A 23,381-nucleotide genomic window follows, 5' to 3' on the forward strand; every position below is an offset into this window, starting at 1 on the left:
CATTGTTTCAAATCTAAAAATTAGTCGGAAGTTGATTTCAAAATTAACAACACTTAGACACTTAGAAGTTTCAGATGTCAACAAAATCAATCTCACAACACAAACACATACACGAAAAATCAAAAATCAATCTCACACACACATACACAAAAATCAAATCTCACAAACACATACACGAAAATCAAATCTGTATAATCACGTCGTCTAAGATGGCAAAGAACTTCGGTTCATCGGAAGTTTTAGATCCGGTGGGTAGGTGCTTTATCCGGCGAGTATTTATCATCGTCATCTTCATCACCACTCGAATATGAGTTCTATGTTTTAACAACAACGATGTATGCACAATTGATTTCTCAAACTTTTGCGACCCCAATTGATGACGTAAACAAACAAACTGATACCACCACCAGGACTTGATTCAGAAACCTGCAAATATTAATTCGATTTCTATATAATCGAAATCTAAATCAGCTATCTTTATTATATTCCAACCATTTTCCGATAATTCCGTGTTTTCTGGCGATGGATGGATTTGACGGAAACGTTAACAGTTTCGACGGCAGAGATGGTGATAGTGACGGTTTTAGTGGGAATTAAATTGAGAAAGAGGCGCTTAAGAGGTTTTTGTGGCTTGAAAACAATTCGTTTTCAAAATTGATGATGAAGTTTACTGGGTTTAAGGAAAGATCGCTAATTTGCTAGCTGATGATTTGTTTTTGAATTATTGGGATTGAAGGTTGCAATGTTATGACTTACAACGTCAATTTTTATTTTATTATTATTAGTAAATTATTATTATATATATATATATATATATATATATATATATATATATATATATATATATATATATATATATATATATATATATATGACTACTAATAATTTACTAATAATAATAAAATAAAAATTGATGTTGTAAGTCATAACATTGCAACCTTCAATCCATCCCAATAATTCAAAAATGAATATATATATATATATATATATATATATATATATATATATATATATATATATATATATATATATATATATATATATATATATATATATATATATATATATATATATATAGTGGTAGGATCAGGAGGGAAGTAACCAATCGGGGGAAAGCGGGTGAAGCAAAAACTTTTTTTTTTCGTTTTTTGAAAAAACTTTGTTCACGAACATTATAGATGGGATGAAAATATGAACATTTAGTAGACACACTTTGTGATAAATATTTTTATTTTGGCGGGAAAACGCTCGAAGAAGTAATATATAACAATTATCGTGTTTTTCGAGCGTATGTTGAAGTTTTAGCTATTGGGGTTTAGATATTAGGGTTTAGATATTAGGGTTTATAGGGTTTAGATATTAGGGTTTAGAAATTTAGGGTTTAGGGTTTAGATTTAGGGTTTAGATTTAGGATTTAGATTGAGTTTTTAACACGAACGGTTTAGAGTTTATAGTTTAGAGTTTAGGGTTTAGAGTTTAGGGTTTAGGGTTTAGGGTTTAGGGTTTGGTGTTTTGGGTTTATGGAATAAACTCAAAACACCAAACCCTAAACCCTAAACCCTAAACTCTAAATCGGGCTAAATTTTACTTCACAAAACATGAAGAAAAAAAATGTTCATATTCTTCACGAACAATATTATCTTGAATGTTATTTTTGTCGATCGTTTTCCCGCCTAAATAATAACATTCATCACGAGGTGTCTCTTCTAAATGTTCATATTTTCGTGTGATCTTGATGCCGGAAAAAAAAATTCCAAAAAAAAGAAAAAAAAAAATTTTTTTGCTTCCCCCGCTTCCCCCCGATTGGTTACTTCCCCATTGATCCTGCCCCTATATATATATATATATATATACATATATATATATATATATATATATATATATATATATATATATATATATATATATATATATATATATATATATATATATATATATATATATATGAAAATGTTATTTTTAGTGAAGAAGATGATAAAAAGACGATTTTACCCTCACATGCAAGGCACATGTCATGACTTAACGGACTTATTTAACTAAATTTAGACGGAGGGATACGGATTGACAAATTAGGAAAAACAAAGGATTCGAAAGGCCAAAGTAGAAACCAAGGGACGTTGTTAGCGATTTTGGATATAATAGATAGATCAACGGAGCAAAAAAGCCTTTTTATTTTTTGGAAAACAATTTAGCAACTCAGTCTCCCACGCTCCAAAATGTTTTTCGCCCCACATATTACATATATTGTACTCCGTATACTATTGAACTTTAGCATATAATTTTATAGTTAGATGGACAACTCGATAGCACATAATATCTAGAATCAAATCATTGCACCATGATTTGCGCATTTTTTTTTTTTCCTTTTTTAAAATAGAAGGCCAAAAAATGGATCGCCCAAAATAGGCGTTGAATCAAGCAAAGAATGTCAAATATGCAACATAAAATACATCCCAGCCACTAGTTTTAGCTAGATATGTTGCGTTCTCTGCAACTTTTAATCTTCTTCGTTCGTTTGGTTGAAGTCCTAGACAGTTTGTAACTAGGCATTCTCGAGTTTGAAAAAAAAAAATTCGTCCCCGATGAAAAAAGTTTCTGTTTCCGCCACCAGTTTGTAGATGTCTATTTTGATACCAAATATTATAATCTTCATGCAATATAATATGTTCTAGTGTGCTTATCTGTGGATCAGTGATTTGTGAGTGGATTTATGCTTTTAGCAGCAAAAATCTTATCTTTTTTTTAGCTTTATTGTTCCAAAACATATGTTTCGACAGGTTTCGACAGGGATATGCAAGCCCTGTGTTGACTTTGTCAACCCATCCAGCGGTCCCCCGTAGCCCACTGGAGCCTGGCGAAACACCTTCACCCATAAATCGCCACAATATGCCAGCGCCCAGATTCGAGCCTGCGTGAAGTCATTGTTCCAACACTTACATATGTGGGACCGATGAGATCACAAGGGCCGGGTACCGTTGAAGCAATGCTTCGTTGGTTTTTTTTTTTTTTTTAGCTAGTACCAAAGATTTATGGGCACCACTAAATTCCAAATGTCAAAGATATTAAGACCCCACTAAATTGGATAGCTTTCTTCTGTCCATGTTTTTAGCAAAATCCAAATTTTACGGGCTTATAAAAGTTCTTGTGCAGTTAGGTTCATCATCATTCATCATCTCAATGCCAATGGGATTAGAGAAGAAATGGATCAATACTATTGTTATTTCCTAGGCATTGATTATTCACTCTCCCTCAAGGGCGCAAAACCCTAAATGCATTACTCTCATAGGAACATGTATTTAGCGTCTTGCTAGAAGCTTAAGGGAGTTTAAAAAATCAGTGTCTTGTTATTGTCTGTCATTCTTTACACTAGCTTGAAGGTAAGTGTTTATTTTCTTTAAAATAATATATAATATATATATTTTTATTTTGATGTTAGAAAATGTTGAAAATGACATACATTGCAATACTAAGTTACATCTGATGATGCAAACTATCAAGCTAAAGCTTATGTTTCATATGCAGTTTTGTAAACTAGAATTAAATTTTAACAAAAACATTATCGCCAGTCGAAACAGATCAAAACTCACAGATCTCCTGCAGAAACGGCGCCAAAACATCTAATCACTCTAGATCAAAAACATCCGCAACGAAGATCCGTCAAAATCAAATACTCCGTATTAGCTAATTAATTTGTCTGTAATATACATAACCTTTTGTAATAAATTCTACAAAAACAATAAATATTAAATATATGGTAGTACTTATTACACAACAAAGGAAAATTATATTGCAATACTGATTACTAAAAGTTTAAATCATGACAAATATATTTAGAATGGAACAGAGCATGCACCAAATTGACTACTGCTGATGAGCTCTGAGCATGGTGATGGACTAACTTGAACCGCACCACCACTTACATCTGAGCACGTCCATGGACCATTTCTTGACCCACTTGACCCAGTCAGATGAACATTAGCCAAACAAATATCTGTGAATGGTGAGTTCTTTATACCCTTAATTAAACCAGCCTGTAGAACCTTTTGACCCCAAACATCCTTAATCCTTACATGTTTAATAACTGGTAATGCATTTGGGTTATAATTTTCATCAGGATGATCACCTACATCGCCTGCAATCTTGATTCCTTTTCTAACAGTGTCCATAAAAACATTGGAAACAGTAATGTTTCTAATGATTCCGCCTCTACCAATGTTGGTTTTTATATGGATACCAATTCCTGTGTTGGAGAGGGTTATGTGTTCTGCTAATACGTTTGTTACCCCACCCGAAGTTTCACTTCCGACTGCAATTCCGGCAAACGGAGAGGATCCGGTGATGCGCCGGATTGTGATGTCATCGCTTGGATGGCCGTAAGCAATTCCATATTCATCCCATCCGCTTTTCACAGCGATGAGGTCATCTCCAGTTGAAATGTAAGAGTCCTCTATACATACATGGGAGCTTGAATCTGCACCAATAAAATAAAGAAATAATTTTGAACATAAAGTTATTAGGGCTATATTCATACTGGATTGGAACATACAAATGTTATACCATAGTTGATTAGTATAAAGTTTTTTAAATTTACAATATTTATATGACTTATTACAATTTGTTCCACATAGTATCTTAATAGATATCAGTCACTATAATCACTTACAAATACACTAATTATGTCATAACGTATTTAATGATATAAAATTCATATCCTACAAATATAATTTAAGTTACCCTTATCAACATTTTGTCAATAAAAGAGATTTTTGTTCAAATACTACCCGCTTGCAAAAAAATGGTCCTCAAGGAAAAAAGCCTCGAAAGGGTGATATACAAAAGAGCATATATTATGTAGTGGCAGTTCGATACTTATTAAACTTAGTGTGATATTTTGTATTATGTACCTGGATCAATTCCATCAGTGTTGGGAGAGTCATGTGGAGCCAATATTGTGACATACCGAATAACAACATTGCTGTAAATTGTAAAAAAAAATAAAAATAAAAAATAAAAAAACATACGAAAGCCGTGTAGGTCAGTAAAAAATCTTGTTGACTAAAAAGTTTATACTCAATTTTTACCCGATTTACATAATATAAAGTACCTGCAGTATACAGGGTGAATGTTCCAGAAAGGTGAATTCTTGAAGACCACATTAGAAATAATGATGCCTCTTGAATCTTTAAATTCAACAAGATTTGGTCGAGTGAACTGCAACGTTCTTTGTCTCCACATGTTCCACCACACATCACCTTGGCCATCAATAGTCCCGTTCTCACCTGACAAATGATGATTATATCATTATAAATGAGCGGAAAAAAAAGATGGTGATGCATATAATGAAAATAATGACAAGTCCATGTTATGAACAAGCAGTATATGTGTACCAGTAATAATGACATCATGAAGACCATCTCCATGGATGAAGCTCATGTACCTTCCCCCTGGACGTTCTCTCCCTCTTCCATAAGAAGGCAATGGAGCAATCAAAGGCCAATTTGATGTGTCCTCAATACATAACCGTAAATCATTTATATGTAGTCGAAGCTAGTTATACACCTTTGATTTCAATAGTTAGTAATCAAAGTGACATGTGTAACAATTTCTATTTTGGATGTCTTATAATCAAAGTGAAATATCATTTTTACAAGTTTTCAGGGTAGAATCGCCTATTTACCTATTGTCATTACCACATCTTGTTATGGTGCCACTAATTAGGGTCTACAAGACTCTTATGTTGTCATGTAAACATCAAAGACATATATCTACATGACAAGTAGTGTACCACTTAATATGAACTTTATGTGCCAATATACATGTAAGGATTCAGGGATTCAGATATGTACATGAAAGTTTAACACGAAAGAAATACAGAGCAACTAATTCATTCTCATATGCTAATTAAATACTATGGCCCCCTTGGCCCCTCCCTTTTTTGTCTACTCTTGTAGCCATCCCAAAGATGTTAAAGTTTCAGTCTTTGTAAATAACTTTAAAACAAGTGGATGTTCACATGTTTAGTAAAATGTGTAAATTAGGATATAGTTGCATTTGGGACAGGTAAGGACTGGATAAAAAATGAAAGATGGCAGTCCAATATGAGGGATACAGTTTTACAGATCTATCCACTTCAGCCCCAGATTTATTATACGGTAATGATCTAAGTTACAGAGAGCAAAAACAGCTACACATCTTTATTTTCAAAATATACGACATTTACTTTTTAATATAAACCACCATATAAATATAATATACGCATAGTTACTGCTTTAATATGAAAATCATGACTTTGTGGACTACAATAAAACAACATCATTATCATACTAATTCCTAAATAAAGAAATCTTCAAATGAGTCCTCTAATGAAAAATAACTAACATATCTTTAATAATACATACGTAACAATGATAAAGGAAAAATTATTTGTGGGAGTAAACTAATATAGCCATCCTTTATATAGCTGTCTTAATTTATTTCCCCATAATGTAACATGTGTAAATGCACATGGGAATGGTCCCTTATGCAAATACAGGAACCCACCAAAGTTAAGTTACTATCATCCCCTTCTAAAATAAGTTCATTTATTTTATGTTTTGTGGGTCCCTGATAACTAAATTTTCTGCTCCTGTAAGAAATAATTAACTTGATAAAATGGGCAAAGAATTATTCTATCCAACACAATATTCTCCACACATTTTATTACTACTTACTAACAATGGAAGATAAGTACAAAGTATTTCCAAATATATTAGTGACTAAAGTAGCATCTCCAATTAACAAGAATGCAAATGGTGTTAGTAGCCATATTCTTTAATAGCATCATCTCACAATTAAACAATTATAATACCCATAAAAAGAGTCTCCACTAAAAACAAGTTTTATATTAGTAACAAATACTTCTCATTTTTGATTAAAAGCTTAAAAGAAATAATTGCAGTTAGTTTTATAAAATCCAAATGAAAATTGCATGTATCTTGAAAGAAAATAATTGCAATTAGTTTGATAAACTTCAATAGCAATTAAAGAAAATAGTTTCACTTCTAATGTGCCGATTAATTGGAATTACGTGCAGACACTGTCCCATATGTAACTTCAAGTTATATAAAACTAATAGTGGCATGTTTGTTAACATCAGCTTACGTAACATTCGGTATTATAATTATAAGTATAATCTATAACATGGATCCGGCATATATTATCATATTTCTTGTGTGAATCTACAATCTACAATACATTCAAAACATGCTTTGTTAATGTGCAGGAGTTGTTTTCCTTCTATTTTGTAGTAAAAAGAGTACGCACAAACAAAACTCAAAAATGTATCAAGAACAAAGCTAAAAAATGCATTTAGTGCTTGGTACTGTATTTCTTATTTAAATAGCTTATCAGCTTATTGCAATTATGTTTTAAATCGAATAATTAGCACTACTACAGTGGTATTTGAATTAACTCATTTTCTAGGCTTAGAAACAGGCTTATTGAAATCTGAGAAACTCAATAAACTCAAGACATCAAGCTCACAAGACTTATAAAAGAGAGTTTATCGAGTTTTTCAAATTTAATTTAATAAGCTAATAATTGCATATAACACCATAGGTGAAAAATGAAATGGATTATATACCTGTGAAGCTTTGATAACAGCCCCATTAGCTAGATACAAAGTCATTCGACTCGTAAGATTAAAGCTCTCTGTTAAATAAACACCAGAAGGTATGTAAAGCAGTGTCCCTCCTCTCCTTCTCAAATGCTCAATCCGGTAAATCGCCTCCCTAAACGCTTTCGTATTCAAAGTTGTTCCATCTCCAACAGCACCAAAATCACTTATCGATATCTTATCGCTTCGGTACACCATCGGCACCATTCCAGAACACGTAACCACTTCCGCCACCGCAATCGAGCATTGTAACAACACTAATACTACTCCTAAACACATAACCACATCCCAAACTCCTCCGTACTTCATTTAGTGTAACAACGTCTACAAATTGCAGTAAATTAGGGCTTATAAACTGTTTCAGGCCTCGAATTTTAAAGTGTTCAAAGTATAAACCGTAATTTTAAAGGGCGGAAACATATTAAAAAGGATCTAAAACTGATAAAAAGTTTGTATGTAGTGATTATTTAATATTATCGACATAAGAAGATTAATTAATAAGGCGAATCTAATACTAAAAGTAATATGGAAGGAATAATGTATGTAAGAATGTAGAGAGAGAAAACGGATATTTGCTTACGAAGGTGAGATGACGGAATACGGCGGAATGCGTTGGAGATATCAAGTTGTTACGACGGGTAATCAATCAGCTGGAAATATTCGTATGACGGAGTAGCTGATTTCGTCTTTCTATGGCGTTTGTTATTGAGATGTGAGAGGGGAAGATATGCAACCGACACGAGGAACCAATACCATGGTTTAATTTTCATTTTATTTCGAATCGAATGCGTGAAAGCGCGTGGCCTTATGTTAATACTTTTACAACGTTCAATTATTTGTCATGTATTTAATTTAATTTAATTAATTCAAGTTCTGATCACGGATTACCGGTTAGTTCGTCTACTCGGAATTAAAAATAATTTATCATCTCGGATATCTTGAAAAAAAGAGTATCGTTTACCGGTTATTCGTTTTAAAACCCATTCCAATTTGTTTAAGAAAAACAAAGAAATAAATAATCGTAACACAGTCTTCGAGATGGAAAATATCTCTTATGCTTACATTACATGCTTAAATTGTCCGTAGAAGAAAAAAAGTGAATGAAAAATAAGTGAATGATGACCACTTGACTACTTGAGCATAGTAACTAAGTTGTGCCGTACATAAAAGTTCACACAACGAGTGATTGATTAATTACAACTTAAGTTTTCTTTTTCTTTCTTCATTCTTTCTCTTGTACTATTAATATATTTTGTGAATTTGTGAATAGTTTTGTATAAAAGCGAGTAAAAATAGCCCGCGCGTTGCTGCGGAAAATGATTTTACTCGATAACTTAAATGTTGTGTAAGTAGTAGAGGTAACTCGCGTATTGTGGAGATAAATCGTTTGCATCAATACATGTTTATTTACGATATATATTAAACCCTTGTCAGCAGTTTATAAATTTTTTTTTTTTTTTTTAAAAAGCAGTAATATTATTATAATCACAAAATAAACATACAAGGGAGCTCCAAGGTTTGAAGCATAATCTCAAGAGATGCTAAGATAGCATCGATATACAGCTCAAGTTCTAATCTCAAATGTAACGACCCGACAAAATCGTCATTGACGGCGCCGTTAACTTAGGTCCCGTTACGTGGTCATAGTCCCTAAATGAGACGCGTTTGACCAAAATTATGTCGCATTCATTTGAAACGTGTATGACTTGCAAAGTTTTAAGTAAACCAAACGGTTCGACACAAGTAAGTTTACAACAGTAGTAATGTATAAATGAAATAACTTGCGACATAATATAAGTTAAAAATCAAGAGTGCTATCAATAGCGTATGCATGTAAACATTAAGTTTGAATCCAAAGGTGCTATCACTAGCGTATGCATGTATGCTTGACTTCAAGCAAGTAATCAGAGTGTATGCATATATGCTTGACCCCAAGCAAGTAATGAGTGTACGCGGAAGCATGTATCAAATAACCATTCATGAACATGAGAAACATATAGAAAACTGTCAACGAAAACGTTGGTGAAATCATAGGTGTATTTGTAAACGTTGTTTTTGAACCACAAGATTTTGTATTTCCATAACGTTGATTATCCAAATCGTTTGCATTCCAAAAGTACGTTCGCGAGCACCCAATTATCAAGACTTAACTGTTTTGTACCCTGTTACGTAGTGTTAGAACATACACTAAACCCGAAAATATATTTCATCCGCTAACGGTAGCGAACCGTCCGAATGAGGCTCGTCAAGCCCATGTGATCACATAATATAAGTCCTCGCTTACACCCTGCAAGTGTAACTAATGAAAATTGAATTGAGGCTTTTTGTTCTAACTCGCTGTGGAATGTTTGTTTTTGTACTTGTGTTCAAAGCATAAGAGTATGTAGTATAAAACTGTATATGTTTCTCATCCCATGATTTAAAAGTATAAAAGTTGTTGAAAAGATGGGACTATGATCTCACCTCGAGTGCACGAGTATAAATGTACTTCACAAAGTAAACGTGTGCATGAAAGTTGTTTAGCCTTGACCTATGTAAAGACCCGTCCTAATCCATAAGAACGAATACAATAACATATGATTACATCGCGAGGTATTTGACCTCTATATGATACATTTTACAAATATTGCATTCGTTTTAAAAGACAATCTTTCATTACATCGAAAGTTGACAGGCATGCATACCATTTCGTAATATCCATCTATAAATGATCTAATCTGTCATTTACTTGATCATAATCTTTACTGAACTCAACGACTTGAATGCAACGTCTTTTGAAATATGCCATGAATGATTCCAAGTAATATCTTTAAAATGAGCTAATGCACAGCGAATATTTCTTTAATACCTCAGAATAAACATGCTTTAAAGTGTCAACCAAAAGTTTGGTAAGTTCATTAGTTTATCATAATCATTCATTTCCATCATTTTAATAGACCACAAGAATTTCATTTCCATTTCTCATAAATATACGTCCCATGCATAGAGACAAAATCATTCATATGGATTGAACACCTGGTAACCGACATTAACAAGATGCATATAAGAATATCCCCATCATTCTGGGACATCCATCGAACATGATATAAAAACTCGAAGTACTAAAGCATCTGGTACTTTGGATGGGGTTTGTTAGACCCGATAGATCTATCTTTAGGATTCGAGTCAATTAGGGGTGCACTAATTCTCAAAATTAGAGATGTTCCCTAATTCTTAGGCTACCAAGCAAAAGGGGCATATTCGGCTTCGATCATTCAACCATATAATGTAGTTTTGATTACTCGTGTCTATTTCGTAAAACATTTATAAAAATTGCGCATGTATTCTTAGCCCAAAAATATAAAGGGTAAAAAGGCAAATGAAACTCACCATACTGTATTTCGTAGTAAAAATACATATAACGTCATTGAACAAATGCATGGTTGGCCTCGGATTCACGAACCTATATTAATTATATATATTTATATGTTGGTCAATATTTGTCTAACAATTTAGGTCAGATCATAGTGTATCCCAATCCTAATGCTCGAGACTAATATGCAGAAGTCAACAAAAGTCAATTTGACTCAAAATAATTTCCATGATTATTATATAGTTTAAATATAGTCATTTTATATTTTTAAATATTTTTAACAGATTTTATTAGAGTAAATAATAAAAGTCATTTGTTAATAAAATTTATATTTAAAATTTATATATGATAAAAATATACTTTTATATATTTTAAGTAATAAAATTTATAAAATTCATTTTAATATCATAAAATATAATGATAGGTATTATTAATGTAATTATATTACGTGTAGTAAAATATTTTTGTATCACATAATTATTTGATAAAATAATATTGATAATAACAATAATAAATAAAAGTTGTATTATTTTGTAATAATAATTATTATTATTCTATTAATAATAATAACAATATTTATATTTGTTAAAATGATATTATGATAATATGGTAATTCATATTAATAAAAATAATGAAATTTTATATTAACAATGATATTCTTATTAAAATAATAATTTTGTAAAAATGATAGTTTTAATATTAATAATACTTTTAATAATAATAGTGATAAAAATAATGAAAAACGATAATTTTATCTAAATCAATATCTTACAATAATTTAAATTTCATCAAGACACTCATACTCATTATTTCCTAATCGGTTTGTTTAATAGCTTTTAATCGTCTTTTATATCGCGTTCGTGTTAATGATAATAATAGTAATCATAATAATTAAATGTTACTAATATTAATTTTTAATTATAATAATACTAATGATAATAGATATTATGATAATGATAATACTAATTATAACTTTAACGATAATAACGATATTAATAATAACAATTTTTAGTGATAGTACTTTTTATTGATAATAATAATAATAATAATAATAATAATAATAATAATAATAATAATAATAATAAGATAAAAACTATAACCACGATAATAACGACGATAATAATAATTATTTTTAATAATAATACAAAAATTCAATTGACTGTAACTTCTAATCCGTTCATCGAAACCATTCGATATCTAAATGAAAAGTTCTTAATTTTTCACTAGCTTTCCAACGACATGCATATATTATACCTTATCTCAACCGCATATGTAACTAATTCAGGATTCAACATAACCTATCTAATGGCAATATCAAAAATACAAGCATGCATAACCCTATATACTCGAGCTCTAGTCAGGGATATACTATTAATATATAAAAGTTAATTTATGAGTGCTCACGTATCAATATTGAGATTCATTATTGCAGGAAAAGCATGTAGACGCGACGGAGATGATAAACACTAGATTGACCTCACGAGCATACCCCCGAACCATACCCATAACCTCCATAGCTATAATTCATAATTTCCTTAGCTCTATCCCGCTCATAAAACCCGTTTTGTAATAACTCGCTCATAACTTCGTCGTAGTATTTTATGTATAATACTAATAATACTAATACTTCTAATAATAATAATAATAATAATAATAATAATAATAATAATAATAATAATAATAATAATAATAATAATAATAATAATAATAATAATAATAATAATAATAATAATAATAATAAATAAAATGAATCATACATAATATATATAGAGATGAGAGATTTGAATTTTGTGAAATGTCTTGGTCGTTCGAGTTTTATAGATCCATTGTGGTGGACCCCATTCTAGCACTCATTCGAATTTCGTATGTGTTGCCGACACTCTCTTATGATTAATATATATATTATTTAATAAATAATATATTTAATCTTTAGAATTAATTAAATATTATATTATATATTCTCGTGCATAGTTAATTTGAAATTTTTGTTCCAATGAGTCGTATGTTGTTGCTTGACTTATGTACCACTTTCGATTTTTCGAACGCACTTTCGTACGTTTAGAAAACTAGCCTTTTACGCTACGCGACGTGTACCCTTATTAATAATTTAACTTACTCATCAATAAATTACCTTATAAAAATGTAATTTATAAAATTGAGCGTTGTGGTCATTTGCTTCTATAAATCAGTGACTCGTTGTTTATCAAAATATATTATTTTAAATCAGGACGTTTTATGACTAAGTTAAAATATAAATTTTTTTATATTTTCATTTCGAAATATAAATTTGGGACAATATATAATATATAGTTTTTCAAAACTAATAATATTCAAATTTATATGTCTTGAAATCGTTTAAGTAATAAGAAATATTATTTCGTAACATTTGTATTTTTAAAGTTTAAAATTGATATACTTTATTTATATAAAAAAATGTTTACAAAGACATTTTAATATTCCAATTACTTTATATTCCAAATCATTTTATCACAAAGGTTATAATAGTAGAAGTTGTTATGTCATAAGACGTTCTTAAAAAGTCTATAATATCGAAATGATGCTTTCGTTTATGAACGTAAAATCATATATGAATCATATCAGGTTTCAAGGTTTTAACTTCTAGTTTAATCATGACTCGTAGGATTAAGTCTAAAGGAAAAATCAAACGTAAGGAATCATCTTAATGTAAAATGTCGATCTATTTAACCTGTCAATATCTTTTTTCTAATTTACCTATATTCCCTAATTTAACTTTCACAATACCTAATATGAAGGTTAATTAATTTATCTTATCAAAAGTCACGAGGCAATTATTGTAAGGCATGTATTGGAATTTAACAAAAATTTTCACTAATCTGACTTGTTCTCGCTACTTGATACTGTCCTTACTCGAAGATCACTTTACCATTTATTCCGAATATCGTTAAAAAGTAAAGGTTTTCTAAATCAAAGTGGACCTCTTAACAGAGACTCGTAATCATAATTCAATGTATCTAATAAATCAATCATTTGATATCATCTTCTAATTCCATCGATAATTATTTGAATATATTTTGAAACAAATACGTTTATGTAAAGTATTATACGTCTAATACTTTGTTAATGTTTTCAAACTATAATATATACATATCCGTTTATCTAATGGTTCACGAATCGTCGAAGTTTGGTCGAGGTTAAATGAATGTATGAACACAGTTTAAGATTCTTGAATTTCATTTTAACAAACTTTGCTTATCGTGTCGGAAAATTATAAAGATTAAAGTTTAAATTTATTCGGAAATTTCTGGGTCATCACAGTACCTACCCGTTAAAGAAATTTCGTCCCGAAATTTGATTGGGCTGGTCATGGCTGACAATAAGTATATTTTCATGACGCATATAAGCTAAAGATTAGGGTTTTATCATCATTGAGTAATAAGGATAAAACCATTTGAATTTGTGAAGAGTACGAGTGAAGCTATCACCAAAAGAGTGAAATGAGTAGGTATAGATTCGTCATATCTTTTGACGTAGATAGGATTGATTTCCAAGTTCAAGAGATTTGGAGAAAATCTTCGTAATACAATTTGATTCTTCGATAATCAAGGGAATTAGGATCTGCTTTAAATGCGATCATCTGTTTTGATTTCTCTATCTGATATTTTACTATAAATCCACCTCCTTCGTTTCCTTTTAACTCACACCTTCCATTATTTCTAACTCATACTTTAAAGCATTCATCAATATGCTCCATCCAGTTCTGCTTCTTGATATATTCCTAACCTTCATATCGGTCATTCTTCTTTTTCATCTACCGCCGGAAGAATCTATTTACTTCTACTATACACTTGGTTTTATAGTGTTTTTAGTTCTCCTGTGTCTTTATATTGCTATATGTATTGATATATACTGTTTATAATTTCTGAGTGGTTGTTGGGGTTTTATATCTTCTCTTATATTTCGATGTCCCTGCTTATGTCTCCCATAATCATTTGAAATGTCCCGTTCATATTGATTATAAACGTTCCATATTAATTGATTTCGTCGCGATGTTTTGACCTCTATATGAGACATTTTTCAAAGACTGCATTCATTTTTAAAACAACCATAACCTTTATTTTATCTATAAAGGATTAAAAAGCATTACGTAGATTATCAAATAATGATAATCTAAAATATACCGTTTACACACGACCATTACATAATGGTTTACAATAAGAATATATTACATCAAAAATAAGTTTCTTGAATGCAGTTTTTACATAATATCATACAAGCATGGACTCCAAATCTTGTCCTTATTTTAGTATGCAACAGCGGAAGCTCTTAATAATCACCTGAGAATAAACATGCTTAAAACGTCAATAAAAATGTTGGTGAGTTATAGGTTTAACCTATATATTATCAAATCATAATAATAGACCACAAGATTTCATATTTCAATATACATCCCATACATAGAGATAAAAATCATTCATATGGTGAAAACCTGGTAACCAACATTAACAAGATGCATATAAGAATATCCCCTATCATTTCGGGAAATCCTTCGGACATGATAAAAATGAATTCGAAGTACTAAAGCATCCGGTACTTTGGATGGGGTTCGTTAGGCCCAATAGATCTATCTTTAGGATTCACGTCAATTAGTAGATCGGTTTACTAATTCTTAGGCTACCAATCAAAAGGGGCATATTCGGCTTCGATCATTCACCCATATAATGTAGTTTAAATTACTTGTGTCTATTTCGTAAAACATTTATAAAACTGCATGTATTCTCATCCCAAAATATTAGATTTTAAAAGTGGGACTATAACTCACTTTCACAGATTTTTACTTCGTCGGGAAGTAAAACTTGGCCACTGGTCGATTCACGAACCTATAACAAATATGTACATATATATCAAAGTATGTTCAAAATATATTTACAACATTTTTAATACGTTTTAATGTTTTAAGTTTATTAAGTCATATGTCCTCGTTAGTAACCTACAACTAGTTATCCACAATTAGATGTACAGAAATAAATCGATATATATTATCTTGAATCAATCCATGACCCAGTGTATACACGTCTCAGGCTAGATCACAACTCAAAGTATATATATTTTTGGAATCAACCTCAACCCTGTATAGCTAACTCCAACATTACTGCATATAGAGTGTCTATGGTTGTTCCAAATAATATATATACATGGGTCGATATGATATGTCAATACATTTGCATACGTGTCTATGGTATCCCAGTATTACATAATATATTAGAATACATGTATAATACAATATAAGTTAGCTAGGATATGATTTGTATAGAATTGTTAGAATATTTCCCGTAGCTACAACAATCAAAAAATATCCAATCTTGTTTTACCCATAACTTCTTCGTTTTAAATCCGTTTTGAGTGAATCAAATTGCTATGGTTTCATATTGAACTCTATTTTATGAATCTAGACAGAAAATTATAGGTTTATAGTCGGAAATATAAGTTACAAGTCGTTTTTGTAAGAGGTAGTCATTTCAGTCGAAAGAACGACGTCTTAATGACCATTTTGAAAAACATGCTTCCACTTTGAGTTTAACCATGATTTTTGGATATAGTTTCATGTTCATAAGAAAAATCATTTTCCCAGAAGAACAACTTTTAAATCAAAGTTTATCATAGTTTTTAATTATCAAACCCAAAACAGCCCGCGGTGTTACTACGACGGCGTATGTCCGGTTTTACGGTGTTTTTCGTGTTTCCATGTTTTAAATCATTAAGTTAGCATATCATATAGATATAGGACATGTGTTTAGTTGATTTTAAAAGTCAATTTAGAAGGATTAACTTTTGTTTGCGAACAAGTTTAGAATTAACTAAACTATGTTCTAGTGATTTCAAGTTTAAACCTTCGAATAAGATAGCTTTATATGTATGAATCGAATGATGTTATGAATATCATTACTACCTCAAGTTTTGTGGATAAACCTACTGGAAAAGAGACAAATGGATCTAGCTTCAAAGGATCCTTGGATGGCTTGAAAGTTCTTGAAGTAGAATCATGACACGAAAACAAGTTCAAGTAAGATCATCACTCGAAATAAGATTGTTATAGTTATAGAAATTGAACCAAAGTTTGAATATGAGTATTACCTTGAATTAGAAAGATAACCTACTATAAATAACAAAGATTTCTTGAGGTTGGATGATCACTTTACAAGATTGGAAGTAAGCTAGCAAACTTGGAAGTATTCTTGATTTTATGAAACTAGAACTTATAGAATTTATGAAGAACACTTAGAACTTGAAGATAGAACTTGAGAGAGATCAATTAGATCAAGAAAATTGAAGAATGAAAGTGTTTTTAGGTGTTTTTGGTCGTTGGTATATGGATTAGATATAAAGGATGTGTAATTTTGTTTACATGTAAATAAGTCATGAATGATTACTAATATTTTTGTAATTTTATGAGATATTTCATGCTAGTTGCCAAATGATGGTTCCCACATGTGTTAGGTGACTCACATGGGCTGCTAAGAGCTGATCATTGGAGTGTATATACCAATAGTACATACATCTAAAAGCTGTGTATTGTACGAGTACGAATACGAGTGCATACAAGTAGAATTGTTGATGAAACTGAACGAGTATGTAATTGTAAGCATTTTTGTTAAGTAGAAGTATTTTGATAAGTGTCTTGAAGTCTTTAAAAAGTATATAAATACATATTAAAACACTACATGTAATTACATTTTAACTGAGTCGTTAAGTCATCGTTAGTCGTTACATGTATATGTTGTTTTGAAACCTTTAGGTTAACGGTCTTGTTAAATGTTGTTAACCCATTGTTTATTATATCTAAAGAGATGTTAAATTGTTTCATTATCATGATATTATGATATATAATATATCTTAGTATGATATATATACAGTTAAATGTCGTTACAACGATAATCGTTACATATATGTCTCGTTTCGAAATCATTAAGTTAGTAGTCTTATTTTTATATATGTAGTTCATCGTTAATACACTTAATGATATATTTACTTATAATTTAACATAATTAACCAAGTGTATCAATATCTTAATATTATTCATATGTACTTAGTAAGACGTTGTTATAACGATAATCGTTATATATATCGTTTTCGTGTTTCTTAATTCAATAGTCTCATTTTTATGTATATAACTCATTGTTAAAATACCTAATGAGATACTTACTTATCATAATATCATTTTAACTATATATATAACCATATATATGTCATCATATAGTTTTTACAAGTTTTTAACGTTCGTGAATCGCCGGTCAACTTGGGTGGTCAATTGTCTATATGAAACCTATTTCAATTAATCAAGTCTTAACAAGTTTGATTGCTTAACATGTTGAAAATATTTAATCATGCAAATATAGTTTTCAATTAATATATAATCATGGAAAAGTTCGGGTCACTACAGTACCTACCCCTTAAATAAATTTCGTCCCGAAATTTTAAGTTGTAGAAGGTGTTGACGAATCTTCTGGAAATAGGTGCGGGTATTTCTTTTTCATCTGATCTTCACGCTCCCAGGTGAACTCAGGTCCTCTACGAGCATTCCATCGAACCTTAACAATTGGTATCTTGTTTTGCTTAAGTCTTTTAACCTCACGATCCATTATTTCGACGGGTTCTTCAATGAATTAAAGTTTTTCGTTGATTTGAATTTCGTCTAACAGAATAGTAAGATCTTCTTTAGCAAAACATTTCTTCAAATTCGAGATGTGAAAAGTGTTATGTACAACTGCGAGTTGTTGGGGTAACTCAAGTCGGTAAGCTACTGGTCTGACACGTTCAATAATCTTGAATGGTCCAATATACCTTGGATTTAGTTTCCCTCGTTTACCAAATCGAATAATGCCTTTCCAAGGTGAAACTTTAAGCATGACCATCTCGCCAATTTCAAATTATATATCCTTTATTTTAATGTCAGCGTAGCTCTTTTATCGACTTTGGGCGGTTTTCAATCGTTGTTGAATTTGGATGATCTTCTCGGTAGTTTCTTGTATTATCTCTGGACCTGTAATCTGTCTATCCCCCACTTCACTCCAACAAATCGGAGGCCTGCACTTTCTACCATAAAGTGCTTCAAACGGCGACATCTCAATGCTTGAATGGTAGCTGTTGTTGTAGGAAAATTCTGCTAACGGTAGATGTCGATCCCAACTGTTTCCGAAATCAATAACACATGCTCGTAGCATGTCTTCAAGCGTTTGTATCGTCCTTTCGCTCTGCCCATCAGTTTGTGGATGATATGCAGTACTCATGTCTAGACGAGTTCCTAATGATTGCTGTAATGTCTGCCAGAATCTTGAAATAAATCTGCCATCCCTATCAGAAATAATAGAGATTGGTATTCCATGTCTGGAGACGACTTCCTTCAAATACAGTCGTGCTAACTTCTCCATCTTGTCATCTTCTCTTATTGGCAGGAAGTGTGCTGATTTGGTGAGACGATCAACTATTACCCAAATAGTATCAAAACCACTTGCAGTCCTTGGCAATTTAGTGATGAAATCCATGGTAATGTTTTCCCATTTCCATTCCGGGATTTCGGGTTGTTGAAGTAGACCTGATGGTTTTTGATGCTCCGCTTTGACCTTAGAACATGTCAAACATTCCCCTACGTATTTAGCAACATCGGCTTTCATACCTGGCCACCAAAAATGTTTCTTGAGATCCTTGTACATCTTTCCCGTTCCATGATGTATTGAGTATCTGGTTTTATGAGCTTCTCTAAGTACCATTTCTCTCATATCTCTAAATTTTGGTACCCAAATTCTTTCAGCCCTATACCGGGTTTCGTCTTCCCGAATATTAAGATGCTTCTCCGATCCTTTGGGTATTTCATCCTTTAAGTTTCCCTCTTTTAAAACTCATTGTTGCGCCTCCTTTATTTGAGTAGTAAGGTTAGTGTGAATCATTATTGATAATGCTAAAAACGAACATATATTTCATAGCATTATTCCTCAAGAAAGACAAGCTTTTAGTTGCAATTGTTCTATTTACAAGTAATATTCGTTTAAATAATAAAAGGTGAAGACAAAAGACAGATTCGGCGAATTGAAGACGCAAACGACCAAAAAGCTCAAAAGTACAAAAGACAATCAAAGAGGTTCCAATTATTGATAAGAAACGTCTCGAAATTACAAGAGTACAAGATTCAAAATGCAAAGTACAAGATATTAAATTGTACGCAAGGACGTTCGAAAATCTGGAACCAGGACCAGAGTCAACTCTCAACGCTCGACGCAACGGACTAAAAATTACAAGTCAACTATGCACATAAATATAATATAATATTTAAATAATTCTTATAATTATTTATATATTATATTAATATTTAAAACCGTCGGCAAGAAAGACTCCAAAATGGACTGAGCTGTAATTTCAAACTCCGCGACTCGCGGAGTTTGAAGGCAAAAATGCCGCGAGTCGCGGAGCCCCAAACTCTGAAAATCCCTATAAAAGTAAACGAATTCTGATCGCAAAAAAGGACAATATATCCATCCATCTCTCTATCTATATCGTATATATTTATATTTATATTTTAATTTTAATTATAATTCTAATAATAAGGGTATGTTAGCGAATGTTGTAAGGGTGTAAGTCGAAATTCTGTCCGTGTAACGCTACGCTATTTTTAATCATTGTAAGTTATGTTCAACCTTTTTACATTAATGTCTCGTAGCTAAGTTATTATTACGCTTATTTAATCCAAAGTAATCATGATGTTGGGCTAATTACTAAAATTGGGTAATTGGGCTTTGTACCATAATTGGGGTTTGGATAAAAGAACGACACTTGTGGAAATTAGACTATGGGCTATTAATGGGTTTTATATTAACTAAACAATACCTTGTTAATTTAATATACAAACTTATAATTTGACGTATTTATATATAACCACATACGCTTGACTGGGTACGGTGGGCGGGATATCTATAAATACCAATAATTATTCATTTTACCGGATACGAAACTGGATTAATAGTTAATAGACTTGTTGAAACAGGGGTGAATTACATTCAAGGGTAATTGGTGTAATTGTTAACAAAGTAGTAAAACCTTGGTTTACACGCAGTCGATAACCTGGTGTATTCATTAAACAAAGTATTAAAACCTTGTTACAATTCGAATCCCCAATTAGTTGGAATATTTGACTTTGGGAATAAGAATAATTTGACGAAGGCTTTCGCTCTTTATATTTATGACTGATGGACTATTATGGACAAATCCGTATGGACATATTAAATAATCCAGGACAAAGGACAATTAACCCATGGGCTTAAAATGAACACGTCAAACATCATGATTACGGAAGTTTAAATAAGCATAATTCTTTTATTTCATATTTAATTTCCTTTATTTTATATTTAATTGCACTTCTAATTATCGCATTTTTATTGTTATTGTATTTAATTGCATTTTTAATTATCGTACTTTTTAATTATCGCAAGTTTATTTTATCGCACTTTTATTATTCGCAATTTCATTATTGTTATTTACTTTATGCTTTAATTTAAGTCTTGTATTTATTTTTAATATTTTACATTTGGTTTTAACTGCGACTAAAGTTTTAAAATCGACAAACCGGTCATTAAACGGTAAAAACCCCCCTTTATAATAATAATATTACTTATATATATATTTGTATTTTTATAAAAGTAAACTAATATAGCGTTAAGCTTTGTTTAAAAAGATTCCCTGTGGAACGAACCGGACTTACTAAAAACTACACTACTGTACGATTAGGTACACTGCCTATAAGTGTTGTAGCAAGGTTTAAGTATATCCATTCTCTAAATAAATAAATATCTTGTGTAAAATTGTATCGTATTTAATAGTATTTCCTGAAAAATTTAATAGCTATTTCGTATACACCTCGCGAAACATCAAGTATTTTTGGCGCCGCTACCGGGGACTTTCTTAAAAGCCGGAAGCGCAACGCTAATATAATATAAAAAAAAAAGATTTTTAGTTTACTTTTATTAAATTTTGTTTTTATAAAAATAAGTTTTAAATATTCGAAAATATAAAAAGAAAAACAAAAATATAAATATTTTTAGGAGTTTAATAAATATTTAAGTTTTATAAAGTTTCTTTAGTTTGTAAAAATATAAGTTTTATTTAATTTATTTTATAAATATATTTTATAAATATAAAAACCGAAAAAAAAATATATATATATAAATCTAGTTTTACGATTTTTATTTATAAAATTATAAAGTAATTCTATTTTTATTTTAGTTTTTAAATATAAGTTTTTATTATATATAAATTTTAGATTATAAAACAGAAAAATTTAAAACAGAAAAAAAAAAAACGCGTCACTTTTAAACTGTTCCAGGTTTGAATTTTGAAACCCCGCGACTCGCGGGGTTTGCTGCTTTAAATACCGCGACTCGCGGAGAGGACCTGACACGCTGACAGAACCCTAATTCAGCATTAATTACGGGTAATTATTAATTATTATTATTATTTAACCCTAATTATTATTATTATTATAATTAGTTTTATTATTACTTTTACTTTTTATTTAATTTATGTATTTAGTATTAATTAGTTTAATTAATTTATAAAATTAGTAGTTTTAATAAATAAATAATATAAAAATAATATTTTTATAAAAATTGTACTTTTTACAACTTTTTGTATATTTTTATATTTTGTCCCTTTTTAATCGTTTTAGTGTAATATTTGTATTTTTAGCTAGTATTTAATTTTAAACTTAGTTTTTGCCATAGTTATTTTTACTTCTAGATTTTTAGGCTTTGCCGTAAAATCCCTTAAGTGCTTTTTCTTTAGACTAAGATTTAGGTACTTTAGAATTTTGCGACGCCTTTTTAAGTTTTAGTTTCTTTTTAAGTTATTTCCATTTGGGATTTAGTTTTCCTGTAAGCTTTAATATTTTTAGACGACTTTTACCTATGTATCAATTATCATTCCAATTAGTAATCTCAATTTGCGATTATAATTTTAAGTTAGTTGTAGTAATAAGGTTAGGTTAGTCAAGTATTTTTAAGTTTTATAAGTTTCTTTAATTTTTCCGTCACATTTTATTTTTCAACCATTTTTCTTTTTCAACCTTTTTCCGACTAACTCTTTTTCTTTCTTATTTCTCGCTTTTCTAGTTTTAGGACATAGATTTTTATTCTACTTCTTATCTAATTTTCTTAAAATTACGAAAATTTATTTTAAGTGGTTAAATTGATAGACATCAAAATTTTCTGGTTCGTAGTAATAGTTGGATTTGTACGTGGACCGGGTTATTGGAGCCAAACAGTCCTCAATTATATTGAGACCAAAAGAATCCTGCCCCTCTGCTGCATCTTTTGGCTATTCGAAACGTGGGCAAAATCAGAAAAGTCTATT

The 23,381-nt window shown here is 30.5% G+C and overlaps 1 protein-coding gene across 1 annotated transcript; it reads right to left on the bottom strand.

Annotated features, from left to right (window-relative positions):
* Positions 1-3,657: 3,657 nt before the first annotated feature.
* LOC139851832 (probable polygalacturonase) lies at positions 3,658-8,284 on the bottom strand. The gene is made up of 6 exons (XM_071841007.1): positions 8,235-8,284; positions 7,622-7,978; positions 5,388-5,508; positions 5,105-5,279; positions 4,905-4,975; positions 3,658-4,471 (listed from the first exon to the last, which is right to left on the bottom strand). The coding sequence occupies exons 2-6, from the start codon at positions 7,961-7,963 to the stop codon at positions 3,831-3,833; spliced, it is 1,350 nt and encodes a 449-aa protein (XP_071697108.1). The 5' UTR covers positions 7,964-7,978; positions 8,235-8,284; the 3' UTR covers positions 3,658-3,830.
* Between the last annotated feature and the right edge of the window lie 15,097 nt (positions 8,285-23,381).

This window comes from Rutidosis leptorrhynchoides, chromosome 6, assembly GCF_046630445.1.
Source record: "Rutidosis leptorrhynchoides isolate AG116_Rl617_1_P2 chromosome 6, CSIRO_AGI_Rlap_v1, whole genome shotgun sequence".
Classification (NCBI taxonomy): Eukaryota; Viridiplantae; Streptophyta; class Magnoliopsida; order Asterales; family Asteraceae; genus Rutidosis; species Rutidosis leptorrhynchoides.

Coding starts and splice junctions, on each gene's coding strand:
- LOC139851832 (XM_071841007.1), bottom strand. CDS start 7,963: ATGAAGTACGGAGGAGTTTGGGATGTGGTTATGTGTTTAGGAGTAGTA. Junction 5,280..5,387: donor TCATGATGTCATTATTACTG/GTACACATATAC, acceptor ATCATTTGTCAG/GTGAGAACGGGACTATTGAT. Junction 4,976..5,104: donor ATTCACCCTGTATACTGCAG/GTACTTTATATT, acceptor TACAATTTACAG/CAATGTTGTTATTCGGTATG.